This window comes from Dendrobates tinctorius, unplaced genomic scaffold (assembly GCF_039654945.1).
Source record: "Dendrobates tinctorius isolate UK_male_01 unplaced genomic scaffold, ASM3965494v1 ptg000111l, whole genome shotgun sequence".
NCBI classification, from domain to species: Eukaryota; Metazoa; Chordata; class Amphibia; order Anura; family Dendrobatidae; genus Dendrobates; species Dendrobates tinctorius.
In genome coordinates, this window is record NW_027361779.1 from 36,215,968 (window position 1) to 36,234,077 (window position 18,110).

General features: G+C 40.1%; 1 protein-coding gene across 2 annotated transcripts in view; it reads left to right on the plus strand.

Moving 5' to 3' along the window:
- SNAP91 (synaptosome associated protein 91) overlaps nucleotides 1-18,110 on the plus strand; it is a 201,109-nt gene that overhangs the window by 71,567 nt on the left and 111,432 nt on the right. For both annotated transcript variants that reach the window (XM_073589657.1, XM_073589658.1), the window contains exons 5-6: nucleotides 13,085-13,187; nucleotides 15,813-15,906. In XM_073589657.1, the coding sequence (XP_073445758.1) occupies nucleotides 13,085-13,187; nucleotides 15,813-15,906 (197 nt within the window). The remainder of the gene's footprint in view (nucleotides 1-13,084; nucleotides 13,188-15,812; nucleotides 15,907-18,110) is intronic.

The window sequence follows — 18,110 nt, forward strand, 5'->3', positions numbered from 1 at the left end:
TACTGCTAGTGGCCCTAACATCTGCTCGCAGAGTGAGTGACATTCAAGCCTTATCGGCAATACCCCCATTCATTAAAATTATGGAGGATAGAATTATATTGAAACCTGACCCTGCATATTTGCCTAAGGTAGCAACACCCTTCCATAGATCACAGGAGGTAGTCCTTCCTTCCTTCTGCCCAAACCCTACGAATAGAGGAGAGGAGAAATTTCACACATTAGATGTGAAGAGGTGCTTAGTGCGCTACCTAGAGGCCACCAAGGGATGTAGGAAGGAAGGATCTCTCTTTGTGTGTTTCCAGGGACCTCGGAAGGGGCTCGGGGCGTCCAAAAGTACCCTGGCAAGATGGTTAAGGGATGCGATTGCCCTGGCATACTCATGCAGTCGGAATACCATCCCGGAGGGTCTAAAAGCCCACTCTACGAGAGCAATGGCGACCTCATGGGCAGAAAGATCAGAGGTATCAATAGAGCAGATCTGTAAGGCGGCCACCTGGTCAACACCTTCTACCTTTTTCAAACACTATCGCCTAGATCTAGCCTCTGCGTCTGACCTGACCTTCGGGAGAAGGGTCCTTCAGGCGGTGGTCCCTCCCTAAGCTACCAATCTCTGAAATTCTCTCCGTGGTGCTGTCATGGGTGAGGGAGAATAGCTTAGTTACTCACCGATAACGGTGTTTCTCGGAACCCATGACAGCACCCGCTTAATTCCCCCCCTTTTTTCACGTGTGCGGTGAGCACGATTTAATGTGTGTAGAGTGTGTTCTTAGACACGAGGCTTCTCTATATACAAATTATAATGTTATGTATATACTTCTGTTGTTAACTAACCAGGAGACCCTCTGATGCTCTGTAACCAACTGGGGGCGGAGGAGAGGTGCCGCTCTTTTGTCTGTAGGTTCCTGTCCTTGATGGGCGGACCCCCTCTCTCCGTGGTGCTGTCATGGGTTCCGAGAAACACCGTTATCGGTGAGTAACTAAGCTATTCTTAAGTATTTTGTGACATATCTCTGATTTAAGGGCATAAAAATTAAGTTTGAAAATTGCTAAATTTTCAAAAATTTTCACCATATTTCCTTTTTTTTTTTTTTTTTTTTTTCATAAATTTTACCACAAACCTGAAAATAAAGTAAAATATGTCACGAAAAAGCAGTATCAGAATCAGCGGGATCCGTTTAAAGCCTTCCAGAGTTATAACCTCATAAAGTGACAGTGGTCAGAATTGTAAAAATTGGTCTGGTCATTAAGCTGCAAATTGGCTCCATCACTAAGGGGTTAATGACCATTTCATGTGTCACCACGATCTGGATTAGGCGGGAATCACACATGCAAGAAACTTGGACGAGTCTCGCATGTTGGTATCCGGCACTGCCCCGGCACTCAGGAGTGGAGCGCGCGGCTGCATGTATTGCTATGGGGCCCGCACGCTCCGATCCGAGTGCCGGCGGCAATTCTGGGTATTAACATGAGACTATTCCGTTTTTCTCGCAAGTGTGATCCCGGCCTTAAAGGGATGATCATTCAAAGTTTGAAAATTGCTAATTTTTAGTTTAGGGTTTTTTTTTTTCTTTACATTTCTGATATTTTTATAAATAAATGCAGAAAATGTCAACATAAATTTACTATTAACATAAAGTACAATGTGTTACAAAAAAAACCAGTCTAAATCCGTTAGATCTGTTGAAGTGTTCTAGAGTTATTACCACATAAAGTGACATTGGTCAGATATTAAAAATTTAGCTCGGTCGCTAAGGCATTAATGACACTACTCTGCATATTCTTGTGACTAGTACTAGTCTAAGAGGCGCTTGCTGTCCTGCCCCATTTACCCATAGCAGGCCTACTGAGGTATGACCAGCATCCCGGAGCTGCCCTTCTAGTGTCATCCTGTAAGGCCGGGGTCACACTAACTGACGCAAAATACGGTCCGTAGTTTACAGGCGTAATACGGATGAATGACCCCTAAATAGTGATCCGTATGTCATCCGTAAGCAAGGTGTGGTCGCGTATTTTGCGCATGTAAGCATCCGTATGTAATCCGTATGCCATCTGTATGCTGAGATTTTCTCGCCGGCTTGCAGAATGGACATATAATGGAGCCCTATGACAGGTTTTATAACACAAACGAAAGAATAGATATGGATCATTGAGACATATATATATATTTCACAGAGTTCTTCATAGCAGAATAGCCGCTAATTCAATTGCCGGCTTTTGGCAAATCATTCCCCAACCCGACATGAAATGACGCATGGTTTACATACAGTAAACCATTTCATTTCATGTTTTTTTGTATGTCTTTCATTAGTAATTAGATGAGGGTTGATGTGTAAAATTTGGGAGGTGTAGGTGTTAATTTAAGGGGTTAATTCGTTGTAAAAAATGTGTGGGCTCCCGCGGTAATTTGTCAATGCGGGAGCCCACACATTTTTTAACAACGAATTAACCCCTTAAATTAACACACCTCCCAAATTTTACACATTAACCCTCATCTAATTACTAATGAAAGACATACAGTAAACCATTTCATTTCATGTTTTTTTTGTATGTAAACCATGTGTCGGGTTGGGGAATGATTTGACAAAAGCCGGCAATTGAATTAGCGGCTATTCTGCTATGAAGAACTCTGTGAAATATAAATATATATAATGTGTCTCAATGACGTGTGTATATGTATATAATAGAATGTATGTGTGTGTGTATATATATATATATATATATATATATATATATATATATATATATATATATATATATATATATATATAATTAGTATGTGTCTATATCTATTCTTTCGTTTGTGTTATAAAACCTGTCAGTGTAAGTTTACTGTATCGCGCACTGAATTGCCGGCTTTTCTAAAGGACACTGGGTGCGTATTTCTCGCAAGTCACACATCTGGTCCGTGTGTAATGCGTATTTCTAGCGCACCCATAGACTTGCATTGGCGTACTACGGGCGTAGTACGCTGACAATCGCAGCATGCTGCGATTGGCATGGACCGTAGAATACAGATGAGAAATATACGGCTGATGGGAGCAAACCCATAGAGAATCATTTGTCCGTGTGTAATGCGTGCTTTTAACGCCTCGCACTCGTCCGTATTCCTCTCTAGTGTGACCCCGGCCTTACTTTGAATCCAGTAGTAAGATTCAAGTCCTGGGAGTAATGTATAAGGACGGTTCAGGGACCTCAGTTGGCATGCTATGGGTAGATGGGGAGGGACTGGTCCACAAGTACACATGCCTCTTGGACTAGTCCTTTTCACAAATTTGCATTATACTGTAAGATTTCCCCACACAATGGGGCTGCCTGTAATTGCCATTAAGGCCTCTTTCACACTTCAGTATTTTGACGTCAGTCGAAATCCGCCCTATTTTTGAAAAAAAAAAAAAAATCAGTTTTTTTTTTCAAAAAAACTGATCCCTTTTTTTTTTTCTTAGACTTGCATTAGCGGCGGACTGTGACGGATGGTCGTCCGTTGCATCCGTTTTTTGACCGATCCGTTTAAATTTAAGTGTCCGCCGTCTGGAGTAAACTGACAAAGTAACTTTTTTTTTTTTTTACTGCTTTTTTTAAACTGAGCATGCCTGGAAGATTTTTTTTTTTCGTGCAATTTAACCCTAAAAGCCGTTCTGGAACAGACCAAAAAATCTGTCTATCTCCCTCTCTCTCTGTTCTATTCCTTTAAATTTCATACACTGGCGGCTGCGGCTGATCCGTCCAAAAAACGGGTCTGGTGCATCAATTTTTGCCAAATCTGCAATGGATCCATTTTTTCACACTTTTATGGTTTGGAACTGACCTCAAAAGACTGAAGTGTGAAAGAGGCCTAAAAGATAAATGCAGCCTGGTAATTGGTTAATAGGTGTGGATCCTGCTGTAGTTCCCTGACAAAGCTGCATTTTAAAGCTCCACTTCAGTTGTATGGTTCTCTCGTTGAATAGCGGCTGTGTGTTGCGTATCTATTGCCGCTGATTGTCTTGATGACCATTAAGTTGACTTGAATATGTAAAAGATTTTACGACTATTCCAAGTCTTTGTAATAGAATTGCATTAAAGTTCGGAATTTTATTAAACAGTATCTCCAACAACCTCCCTTCACTGGGTTTATTACGCCATTTTGTATGTCACAGAAATGAGGACTTTATCAGTAGTGACACGCACCTTGTGGTCTTGTGCATTTTGCGCACAGTGTGTGAAACCCGTTACGTTGAGTGTTTTGAATCTGGAAATCAAGTGTAGCATAATATTGTTTAACCCCATAACCACTGCCGATACCACTTTTAACAGGGGCCGTTAAGGGTACTTATGCCACAGCGCCGCTTTTTAACGGCGCTGAGGAATAAGGGTATAGCGCGCCCCCCCAGATTTGGAATTACTCCGGGGTATTGGCTACTGGGGGTAGCTGAGACCCAGAGAACATGATTTGGGTTGATTTTTACCAACCCCGGTGTTGTGATCGCTGTTATTAATGTTATAACGGCGACCGCAAAAAAAGTAAATTTTTCCATTTAATTTCTCTTCTCTGATGTGATCGCACATCAGAGAAGAGAGAAATGGGGTTCCCCGATCACCGTCCCCACTGTACCTCCGTTGTCCCTGCAACCCCCCGTGAAGTCCTCCGGGCCGCCGGCGTCTTCCGGGAGAAAATGGCGGGCGCATGCGCAGTGCGCCTGCTGAGATCTGCCGGCTGCACCTCGCAACAATAGATTTTTCCTATTGGTTTATTTTGATCACTGTGATAGACCCTATCACAGTGATCAAAATAAAGCGGGGTTTGGTTATCTTTTTTTTTTTTTTTTTTTTATCACCCCCTTAATTGGGGAAAAACTTTTTATTTTAATTATATTTCCATTAGGATGAACATTGGGCTAAAGTGGGGGTTGGGGTTAGGGGTGGAGTTAGATTTGGGGGTTCCACTGTTTAGGTACATCAGGGGGTCTACAAACGTGACATTGACTTTTTGAGCGCAAAATTGTCTGGAATCCCATCTGAGCCCTGCCATGTGTCCAAACAATGGCTTTTCCCCACATATTGGGTATCGGAGTACTCATGAGAAATTGCACAACAACTTTTGTGGTCCATTTTCTCCTGATACCTTTGTGAAAATAAAAATAGGTTACAAAGTAATTATTTTGTGAAAAAGTTAAATGTTCATTTTTCTTCCACATTGCTTTAGTTCTCGTGAAGCTCCTGAAGGGTTAATAAACTTCTTGAATGTGGTTTTGAGCACCTTGAGGGGTGCAGTTTTTAGAATGGTGTCACTTTTGGGCATTTTCTGTTATATTGACCCACCAAACTCGCTTCAAATGTGAGGTGGTCCCTAAAAATAAAAATGGTTTTGTAAATTTTGTTGGAAAAATGAGAAATCGCTGGTCAACTTTTAACCTTTATAACATCCTAACAAAAAAAAATTGTTTCCAAAATTGTGCTAATGTAAAGTAGACATGTGGGAAATGTTAGTTATTAACTATTTGGTGTTACACCACTCTCTGATTAAGTATACAAAAATTAAAAGTTTGAAAATTGAAACATTTTCAAAATTTTTGCCAAATTTCCATTTTTTTTTTTTTTTTATAAATAAACACAAACTATATCGAAGAAATTTTACCACTAACATGAAGTACAATATGTCCCTGAAAAAACAAACTCCGAATGAGTGGGATCCATTGAAGCGTTTCAGAGCTATAACCTCATAAATTGACATTGGTCAGAATTGTAAAAATTGGCCTGGTCATTAACCCCTTTCCTACATTAGACATACTATTCCGTCCATGTGACCTGGGACCTAAGTCCCAAGGATGGAATAGTACGTCATAGCAATCAGAGGCGCCCCCCTTGGGGAGCGCCGCTGATCACGGCCAGGTGTCAGCTTCTTATCACCCACCCCCGGCACGTTAAACCCTGGCACACTGCGATCAAACACGATCGCAGTGTACCCGGGGGTTTAGGGAAGCATTGGCAGGGAGGGGGCTCCCTCCGTGCTTCCCAACGCTGCACATCATGCTGCTGTGGGGGCCTCCTTCCCTGCAGGTCCCCGGATCCAATATGGCGGCGGAGACCTTCCGGGGCCTGCAGAGAGCCGGCTTCCTCACTGCCTGCAGAGTGCAGGCATGAGGAAGCCCGTGCAGCGCCTGTGTCAGATCGCTGATCTGTCACATGACATGATGTCCCCCTGGGACAGTGTAATAAAGTTAAAAAAAAAAAAAAAAAATGTATAAAAACGCTAAATTAAAAAAACAAAATTCCCTAAAAGTACACATATTTGGTATTGCCGCGTTTGTTACGACCCGCCCTATAACACTGTCCCACTAGTTAACCCCTTTAGTGAACCCCTTAAAAAATAAAAAACGAAGCAAAAAATGCTTTATCATACCGCTGAACAAAAAGTGCAATAGCGCGCAATCAAAAAGACGGATATAAATAACAATGGTACCGCTGAAAACATCATCTTGTCCCGCAAAAAAACGAGCCACCACACAGCGTCCTCAGCGAAAAAATAGAAAAGTTATAGCTCGCAGAATAACGCGATGCAAAAATAATTTTTTATATAAAATTGTTTTCATTGCATAAAAGCGCCAAAACATAAGATATAAATGAGATATTGCTGTAACCGTACTGACCCGAAGAATAAAATTGCCTTTGTCAATTTTACCACACGCGGAACGGTGTAAACGCACCCCCCAAAATAGATTCTTGAAATGCTGGTTTTTGTTCATTCTGCGTCCCAAAAGTCAGAATAAAAAGCGATCAAAAAATGTCACGTACCCGAAAATGGTACCAATAAAAACGTCAACTTGTCCCGCAAAAAATAAGACCTCACATGACTCGGTGGGTCAAAATATGGAAAAATTATAGCTCTCAAAATGTGGTGATGCAAAAAGTGTTTTTACAATAAAGTCTTTTTGCGTTTGACAGCTGCCAAACATAAAAACCCGCTATAAATAGTAAATCAAACCCCCCTTTATCACCCCCTTAGTTAGGGGAAAAATAATAAAATTAAAAAAAATGTATTTATTTCCATTTTCCCGTTAGGGTTAGGGCTGAGATTAGGGTTAGGGGTTTGTTGGGGTTAGGGTTGGAGTTAGAATTGGGGGGTTTCCACTGTTTGGGCACATCAGGGGCTTTCCAAACGCGACATGGCGTCCAATCTCAATTCCAGCCCAAAAAAGTCAAATGGCGCTGCTTCCCTTCCGAGCTCTGCAATGCGCCCAAATAGTGGTTGACCCCCACATGTGGGGTATCAATTTTACTGAGGACAAATTGCACAATAACTTTTGGGGTTCTGTTACCCTTGAGAAAATAAAAATTGGGGGTGAAAAGATCATTTTTGTGGAAAAAATGATTTTTTTTTTTTTTTAATTAAACGGCTGTACGTTATAAACTTCTGTGAAGCCCTTGGGGGTTCAAAGTGCTCACCACATATCTAGATAAGATCCTTGGGGGGGGGTCTAGTTTCCAAAATGGGGTCACTTGTGGGGGTGTTTCCACTGTTTAGGTACATCAGGGGCTTTCCAAACGTGACATGGCATCCGATCTGATTCCTGCCAATTTTGCAATGAAAAAGTCAAACGGCACTCCTTCCCATCCAAGCTCTGCCATGTGCCCAAACAGTGGTTACCCCCCCGCATATCAGGTATCAGTGTACTCAGAACAAATTGCACAATAACTTTTCCAGTCCAATTTCTCCTGTTACCCTTGGTAAAATAAAAAAATTGAACCTGAAGTAATTTTTTTTTTTGTGAAAAAAAGTTAAATGTTCATTTTTTTTTTTAAACATTCAAAAAATTCCTGTGAAGCACCTGAAGGGTTAATAAACTTCTTGAATCTGGTTTTGAGTACTTTAAGGGGTGCAGTTTTTAGAATGGTGTCACGTTTGGGTATTTTCTATCACATAGACCCCTCAACGTGGCTTCAAATGTGATGTGGTCTCTAAAAATAAAATGGTGTTGTAAAAATGAGAAATCACTGGTCAACTTTTAACCCTTATAACTTCCTAACAAAAAAAATTTTGGTTTCCAAATTGTGCTGATGTAAAGTAAACACGTGGGAAATGTCACTTAAGTTTTTTGTGTGCCATATCTCTGTGATTTAAGGGCATAAAAATTCAAATTTGGAAAACTGCGAAATTTTCAAAATTTTTGCCAAATTTCCGTTTTTTTCACAAACTCGAGTTATAGGAATTAAATTTTACCACTAACATTAAGTACAATGTCACGAGAAAACAATGTCAGAATCACTGGGATCCATGGAAGCGTTCCAGAGTTATTACCTCATAAAGGGACAGTGGTCAGAATTGTAAAAATTGGCCCGGTCATGAACGTGCAAACCACCCTTGGGAGTAAAGGGGTTAAGTACCAAATTGGCTTTGCCACTAAGGGGTTAAATAAAGGCTTATTCGGAGTGGTCAAACACTTAGTGGAAGTCGATATTTGTTGTGTTTAATTTATTTTTGTGGGGTGTGGAATGAGGGCAAGAAAGGCTTGACTGAAGGAGGAAGTTGTTGCTCAGGAAAAAGCCATGGATACCAAAAGGATTTAAGGTTTAAAATGAGTGACCCAAAAGTATTGGATTTTATCCAATTGTAGAGGATTTTACTGTTGAAAACTAGCGGTATGGCCGTGTAGTTTGAAGTACAATATGGCTGGGGTTATACTTGGCTTCACGCCACTGACAAATCGCAGCATATTGTAAGTGAATGGGGTTGCTGAAAAATTTGCTGTGTAGTCCCAACCTAAAAATTATGCCTGTTTTTATAGAAAAGTGCCAATGCTGACATATTGAGGCCTCAAAGTTCATCGATACTCCCTCAATGCACGGTCAAGCAAATGTGCATATGGCTTCAAATCCTAGTTCCTCAGCATGAACGTATCAGATTATTATAAAACGGGTATGACTTTATTAATTGTACTAGAACCTGTACATCCATATCACTTGTAAGATCGTGCTACACGTTCCCTTAAACGTGCTATGGCTGGAAGTCCGGCACAGGTGACAATGGATCTTCAGACCAGAGGTGATTGCAGAGCTTCTTATCTGTGGAATAAAAGCAGGAATCTGGTTACTTACTGGAAACTCCATACTGGTGTTACCGCTTTCATTCCAGGGCTCCTTAGCGACCATACTGCCCATAAGAAATATTTAAGACCCTAAAATGGTGGCCAGTGTGTTCTTTAGTATAAACTCAGCCTACATTGAAGAACTATCTCATACAATGGCCCTCCTGATCTCCTATTCTTACTGCAGTGTCCTCTGTCTGGTATCCATCAACCATTTATAGTATAAAATTCTAGGAAGTCTTGCACCAAATATCTGTATAACAGTACATTGTAATGAGCCTTTCCTAGTATACATCTGTGAACAGCTCTGTATGCAGCCTGGTTAAATGTGTTCATTGAAGGTGTATGTAACAGATGCAGCACAAAGTTGGTTGTCGGGCATAATTTATTTATGGTCTGGCTTTTACTTCTATCATGATGCCATGCTAGATCTAGAAAAGCAAAGGAAACTGTAAAGAACCCCCACAGAGGAATTGTGGTTGCGTTCCTAAATGACTAGCGTAATGTACCGGATAAAGGAGTCGTCATAAAATTCATCTGTAGTAACATGACTAAACATTTTAACTATGAATTCTATAGATGCTAGCATGTCTATACATCGATATTTGTACATCATTAAATCTAGACCAACTTCGTACGTCATCACTTTACATTGTGCAGATATTTTGTGTATACATACATACATACACACATACATACACAGTAGGTATGGAAAGTATTCAGACCCCTCTAAATTTTTCTCTTTGTTTCATTGCAGCCATTTGGTAAATTCAAAAAAGTTCATTTTTTTTCTCATTATTGTACACTCTGTACCACATCTTGACTGAAAAAAAAGTAGAATTTTTTGCAAATTTATTAAAAAAAAGAAACTGAAATATCACATGGTCATAAGTATTCAGACCCTTTGCACAGACACTCATATTTAAGTCACATGCTGACCATTTCCTTGTGATGCTCCTTGAGATGGTTCTACTTATTCATTTTTCAGCTTTAGATTATCATCAAAAAGGTAATTTATTTCAGTTCAATACAAAAAGAAAAACTTGTATATTAGTCATTACAGAGTGATCTATTTCAAGTGTTTATTTCTGTTAATGTTGATGATTATGGCTAACAGCCAATAAAGACCCAAAAGTCATCTCAGTAAATTAGAATAATTAACAAAAAACACCTGCAAATTCTTCCTAAGCGTTTAAAAAGGTCCCTAGTCTGTTACGGTAGGCTCCACAATCATGGGGAAGACTGCTGACTTGACAGATGTACAAAAGGCAGTCAATGACACACTCCACAAGGAGGGTAAGCCACAAAAGGTCCTTGCTACAGAAACTGGCTGTTCAGAGTGCTATATAACCAAAACCTTGAAAGGCTTAAGAAAAAGGACATTCAAAAATTTGGGGGAGAATCACAAGGAGTGGACTGCTGCTGGAGTCATTGCTTCAAGAGCCACCACACATAGACGTATCCAGGACATGGGCTACAAGTGTCTCATTCCTTGTGTCAAGCCACTCATGATCAATAGACAACGCCAGAAACGTCTTACCTGGGCCAAGGAGAAAAAGAACTGGACTGTTGCTCAGTGGTCCAAGGTGTTTTCAGATGAAAGTAAATTTTGCATTTCATTTGGAAATCAAAGTCAGAGTCTGGAGGGAGAGTGGAGAGGCCACAATGCAAGCTGCTTGAGGTCTGGTGTGAAGCTTCCACAATCAGTGATGGTTTCGGTAGCTATGTCATCTGTTGGTGTAGGTACGCTGTGTTTTATCAGCACCAAAGTTGGCGCAGTGTTGTCTACCTGGATATTTTAGAGCACTTCATGCTTCCCTCTGCCGACAAGCTTTATGGAGATGGAAATTTCATTCTCCAGCAGGACTTGGCCCCTGTCCACTCTGCCAAAAATACCAATACCTGGTTTAAAAATAGTATCTCTGTGCTTGATTGGCCAGCAAACTCGCCTGACCTTAACCCCATAGAGAATTTATGGGGCATTGTCAAGAGGAAGATGAGACACCAGACCCAACAATGCAGACGAGCTGAGGGCTGCTATCAAAGCAACCTGGGCGTTCATAACACCTTAGCAATGCCACAGGCTGATCACCTCCACGCCACACCGCATTGATGCAGTAATTGATGCAAAAGGAGCCCCGACCAAGTATGGAGTACATTTGCTGCCCTTGCAGATTGTGAACCCTCGTAGGCGGGGTCCTTTCTCTTCCTGTACCTGTGTTTAAGATTTTTATACTTGTTTTTATGTACACCCCTCTTCACATGTAAAGAGCCATGGAATAAATGGCGCTATAATAATCATTTTACTGAATATACATTTCAGTAGGCCAATATTTCTGATTTTAAAATCATTTTTCAAGCTGGTGTTATAAAGTACTAGTAGAATACCCGTGGCTTCACTGGTGGAAAATGTTAAATTGTTGGTTATGGTAGCTAAAGTAAAATTTTCAGTGTCACTCTGAAATTGACATTTTCAGAGTGCTACAGTAGAGAAAAATTTCCACTTTAAATTTTTATTATTTTGGCATTTTACTAATTTGTCGTAACATTGAACAACTTTTTTTTTTTAATTTCAACATTTTTATTGATTTTACATATTATGTAGTATAAACTATTACAACTATTTAACTTTTATCAAAAATGAACTTGCCCAATAGATGGTCGTTTTTTGGGTGGCATTTTAAAAAACAGTCCTTAGTATTATGACCCTTTAGTATTAACCTGACACTGATAAGAGATGTAATAGGATGAATAGTAAATACAGAGCAGCCCTCACACTGTATTACTATGACCTGAAGGAGCTCACATCTCCGTAAAGAAAACCATCTCACAGGCAGACTTGTCTAGTTGCCCATAGCAACCTATCAAAGCTCAGCTTTCACTTTACCTCAGCAGCTTCAGTGATGAAAGCTCCCTGTATAGTAAGCAATAATGACAATCTTACTATGAGGCATTTTTCGCCTGACCAATATTGCTGCTCAGTAATGTTTATGCGTAGGGTGCATCTGAGTAAGTTTGCGTGCGTGTGTGTGGTGTGCATGTGGTATTTATGGGGTGGTGTTGTGGTGTTTGTGTTTTGTGTGTCTAGAGTGGTCTGGTATTTGTGTGGTGTGTTGTGGCATTTGTGAGGTGTTGTGCTTGTGGGTTGGTGTATGTGTAATGTTTGTATGGTGTTTGTGAATGTGTGTTGTGTGTGGTGGTGCGGCCCTTTTAGCAGCGACTCTTTGGCGCCGTCGCTATAATCCGTTCCGGTCAGTCACAACTGTTGTTTTCCCCTCAGCACTTTTACACTCACCTTCACATTTCTCCATTATATGTACAGGGCCTAACTTCGGGGGCCCCAGTCTCATGACGGGGGGGATGCTAGCGAGATTTAACGTGTGCAGTATTCTGCTCCTGTGGGTGGAGAGGAGGCGTGCCAAATTTCACCCAAATCGGGCAATAACTGTGGATTTGTATAGTGCGGGCTACTACAGATTGAGTTATAGATCGATAGATTCTAATTTTATTGAGATAATGACTTTTGGGTTTTCATTGGCTGTAGCCATAATCGTCAACATTAACAGAATTAAACATTAGAAATAAATCACTATGTTTGTAATGAATCTACATAATGAGTTGCGCTTTTTTTTTTTTAATTGACTGAAATTAACTTGTTGATATTCTAATTTTGTGAGAAACACGTGTGTGTGTGTGTGTGTGTGTGTGTGTGTGTGTGTGTGTGTGTATAAATATACAATATAGAAATGTACAAATGTATATATTTGGTGCACACTAAGGTATATTTGAACTCCGAATACTTGAATTTACAAGCATTTTACTACTATAGAGTCTGAGATACTTGGGACACAATTATTACATGCCCATCTTCAAGCAGCAAGGCATCATCCTCCCTAAATAGGAGCCCACCCAGTATTGCCTCTACTGAGCATAGGCATGCAAATTTAAAGGGCTTGTATCTGGACTATACTGTGAGTCATATAAAGCAATGGTCATATTTATTTTATTTTTTTTCCCTTCAGGTTATGACATGTCAACATTTATTAGGCGCTACAGTAGATATCTCAATGAAAAAGCATTCTCCTACAGACAAATGGCATTTGACTTCGCCAGAGTGAAGAAAGGGTATGACCATTCATCTGTATCTAATAGTCATGTTGTGCTGCAAATAGTGTATTTTGTCCTAGAAATTCCTGAAAGTTTTATTTTTTAATGTGAAAAAATTACACAATTGACTATTTCATTTACAGTAAATTTGTCAGATTTTCCAAGTAACTTTTTTTTTTGCCTTTTTCATACATTTTGCATTGTATGATTTACACTTTTTTTTTTTTTTCACATGGGCCAAGAACCTACCTAACTGCCTTTTCTGCCCTAAGACAATCTGTGCTCTGGCGACGATTTTCCTGCTTTCTTTAGACCTGGTGTTGACAGAGCAGGACCTTCTCTCCCAGACCGTTCCTCCTGTGAATTTGAACGCTTCCTGTGATGTCAAGATGACAGAGCAGCTCCTTCACTAACGCTATGCATTGTCGATCAATAAATGAAAGAGAAGGAACTGCTTTGTCGACGTGACGTCACAGGAAGCCTTTGAATCAAATGCAGGAGTGGTCCGTGACCTTCCTGAGCTGGAAGAGATCATCACAGGGCAGAAAAGCAGGTAGTTTGGCACTACCTGCTGGTAAGTTGTTAGCCCCATATACAAAAAAAGGAAAAAGAAAATAACTCCTTTAACATAAATCATTGGCACATAACAGGAAAGTACAAATGGGTTCCCCATGCAGGGATTCTGTGTTACAAATACAGTATAAAATGTGCTTTATAAACGAATAAAACTAGGGCTAAGTTTACACTAGGCATTTTTTTTGCAGTCTGAGATTTCACAAATCTCATGCACGCAGCTTGGTTTTATTGTCATCAGAATTTTGTGCTCTTGGTTTTTTTTTTTTTTTTTGGAACAATGGAACATGTCTCTTTAAATGTCTTTCACCCATTGAACTGGATGGGTGGTGATAAAACTCAGGTATCCTGTTTTGTTGCGTTTTTTTGTGCCAAAACCTGATTCTATAGACTAGAACTTTAGCAGCATGCACAAGAGACAAACCTAGTATGCCAAAACCACACAAAAAACACAGCAAAAAGCATGCTGTTTTGCTGCAGAAAAAAAATGCTGAAAAAAAGCCTAGTGTGAACTTAACCTTTTAAAGGGGGTATTCCCATCTCCAAGATCCTATCTCAATATGTAGTAGTTGTAATAATAATATTAGCAAATACCTCCAATTAAAAATGTAGTATAGTTTTTCTGATACGCTATGTTGCTTACCCCATGTGCAAGGCATTTCAGTAGCTTAAGTATGCATGGTTATGACCACTGCTATAGCATCAGTTAGTTGTTAGTGGCCATAACCATGGATATCAAAGCTACGGCAATTATTACACCAACCACATATTGGAATATGATCTTGGAGATGCAAATACCCCTGTTAATCCAAATACATTAGTGTCAGCTGAAACAACGGTCTCCATTACTATTTTACTGTATGTTATACTTAAATCGCATATGCATAAAAGGCTGAGTAATTTTAAGGTGGGTTAGATTAAGAATAGTGTGTTGTATGCCAGTCTTTTAAGCTCCACTAAAGAAAGATGTTCTGACATGATTAAAAGGGGTTTGCTGATTAAAAATGACTGCTGTCACATATTTCAAGCAGCAACCTGTCCTAGCCACATATCAAGATGGGATGCAGTCTGAAGAAACACTGCTCAAGACCTTTGTCTCATTGTTCAGCTTAAGAGCAGCATCATGAACCAGTAGAACTGCTCTTTTCAACTCGCCTGCAGATCAGGGCTGAAGCTCTAGGAGAAAAAATACTTCTCGGCTGACTGAGCAGAACCGGCTTTTATTTTTATTATTTTTGTTTTCTCTAGCTTCAGACCTGCTGTCTCCTCAGTCAGTGTCTTTACCATGCTGCAAAGCTGTCACTCACATGTGTTTTGGTTTTTTGTTCTGCTTGCATCCTGTTTTGCTGCTGAGTGAGTAGAGAAGTTGGAGAAGCAACAAACCTGTTAGTTGAGACACTACACTGAGGCTACAACCCTTCCGGATTCATGACTAGGATGTATTACAGCTTGAAATCTGTGATGGTGGCTGTTTCTTATGTTTTTAAATTTGGTGCATCTGTTGGCTGTTTTTGCCCAAGAATCAGAAATGTACTCCAGTCACTTACTGAAGTACATTCCTGCTATAGTTTTCTGGTGTAAATGAGTTTTTGTACATTTCATGACTTGCCTTGTACTGATACTTAGTTACAGACTATAGAAAGCTTCAGAGCTGCATTTACAATTTTCCTGGTTGCAGAATAGTCCTAAGTTTCTAAGATTCTATAATGGATTTTTCTTCTCTGCTATATTCTCATGGGCTAGTTATTTATTTATTTGGAAATAAAGATGGGTAAACTGGTGGTGAAGCAAAAACAACAAAAAAGCCTAGCCCTTTGGTCTGTAAACCCTGTTTGCTCCTTGAGCTTCTATTCTAACGTTCAAACATCACCTAGTCTGTGAATGGGTGCAAAGTGTCCATTGTAGCAATACGTCTTTTAACTGTGCCAATCGCCACAGCAAATTCTGTAAAGACCGTAAAAAATCAGGGAATAGAGAGAACATTTGTTCTGAAATGACACATTCTGTACGATGCTTTTCTATCGTAATGTATTTGATCAGATTGATTATCCTTGTAACCTTGTTTTTTAGCGCTGAAGGAGTGATGCGAACAATGGTACCAGAAAAGTTACTCAAGGGCATGCCAATACTACAGGGACAAATTGATGCTCTTCTTGAGTTTGATGTAAGTTGCAATATTGCTGACTACTATCTATTTCCATTTACAGCTAGGCAGATTATTTATTATGCTCTGCTTGCACAGTGGCTCAGTGGTTAGCACTATAGTCTTGCAGCTCTGGGATGCTGGGTTCAAATCCCACCAAGAACAACCTCTGCAAGGAGTTTGTATGTTCTTCTCGTCTCTGCGTGGGGGTTCTCCGGTTTCCTCCTACACTACAAAGACCTACTGATAGGGATTCTAGATTGTGAGCCCCAATGGGGACAGTGCCAATAATGTCTGTAAAGCACTGCGGAATATGATGGTGCTATATAAGCGAAACATAATAAATATAGCGCCATCATATTTGGCTTTACAGATATTATCACTGTACCCATTGGGGCTCACAATCTAAATTCCCTATCAGTGTGTTTTTGAGGTCTTGTAGGAAATGGAGAACCTCGAGGAAACCCAAGCCAACACTGGGAGAACATACAAACTCCTTGCAGATGTTGTCCTTGGTGGGATTTGCACCCAGGCCCCAGCGCCTCAATGCAACAATGCTAACCACTGGGCCACCATGCTGCCAATGTTGGCGCATCAGTAATAGTCATGATAAATGTCACAGAATTACAGCTGATAGTGACGTGTGACAGATGCTTAGAACTGACATGACCAATGCATTTGTATGGAGGCATATTAACAGCCTCTAAAGAAAGGAGGAAAATTTTTTTTTTTTTTTTTAGTACATGCGGCTTGTGATTTTTATTTTCTCTGATGTGAAATGTATTATATTTAGACTATATATAGAAGCTTCTAGCATGGGGCAAAGTTGTCCATAGACTTTTTTTTTTTTTTTTCTTTTTGTTTTTTGCTGATTTGAGCTTAGCTTCTGTGTTGCTGCCTCCCTAAACCAAATATTGGATAATATGCCCTTAAAAGGCAATTAAAATAGTCTTAATAAAGATTATTTGTAATCCCATGCCTGAAGAATGCTGACCAAATGAAGTTTCACATCTGTAGCCCCGCAGAAGAATGAGAAAGCAAAACCTAGGTAATAGAAATGGAGACTATTGCACTGATTGCAGCCATCCTTTTAGCAGGTTTATTTGAGAATTTGGTGGCTTCAGTTGATCTCACGCTGTGAATGTTACTTGTATTTAGCAGGGACTCTACAGTTGAAAATGCCACACTATAGCTAAATTAGAAAGCCAAACGCAATGCAGATTATAAGCTATATAATATACTTTGTGTGAGGTTTCTGTCGCTGGTAGCTAGGGGAGGAAGAAGACCTTTAAATAAATGAAGCTGCACTACCAACTTGCAAAAGAGGGAGCAAACTGCACAAAAACATTAAAAACATATCCGCTTTTGTTACAGGGGTTCTTTGGGCCAAATATAACTTTGCCCAGGGGATTAGATAGAAATATATTTTTATATAACTATGCAGAGCTGTTCAGAAAGGTCTGTGTTCGAAAACCTCAGTACCAGTCACCACAATATTTTATGAGGTAAAAAACGCTTAAGCCCTGATGCATCAAAAGTGGCTTTCCACGCCCCCCCCTCACAGGTCTTTATAAAGTAGCATCGTGGATTCAGCTGCTCCTGATTCATGCGCCACACCAGAAATCTCACTCCAGTTAATGACGCTCACGCTCCAAATGGGAAAAACTGGTGTGAAAATGGCAAAAGTTGAAAAATGTTGGCTAAACTCCAAATTACACCAACTTTTTTGACTTTTCAAAGCTTTTCTTCCCCTTTATTGGTGTGAAAGATTTGATGAATTGGGGCCTTAATTGTAAGAAGCCTTATTTTGCCAAATTGAAGGCTGCTTTTCAGGAAATTAGCTGGGGGCACCTACTGTCAGATGGTGATTGTGATACAAATGAGGGCTGAATACCTGTAGGTAACAAATATAGATGACAAAAATTACTCCCCACGTTACTTAGACTTGCAGTTAACAATGTTGTTCATGGCAGAAAATAGGAATTTAGAATATATAGGGCCCGATTCATCAAAACTTTCATGCCAGAATTCTAGTGCAAAAGCTTTGACAAGTCATAAAATTTAGGCACAACTTGGAATTGCAGCAAAATTTTGCGAGCTTTGTCACTTTCACACAAGTTTCTCCAAACTCCACCGAAATGGCCGTAGTGGGATACAAGCATTACTGCACAGACATAACAAGCTGTGGCGTTCGATCCCCTGGGTTTCTGGCATCGCACGTGCCA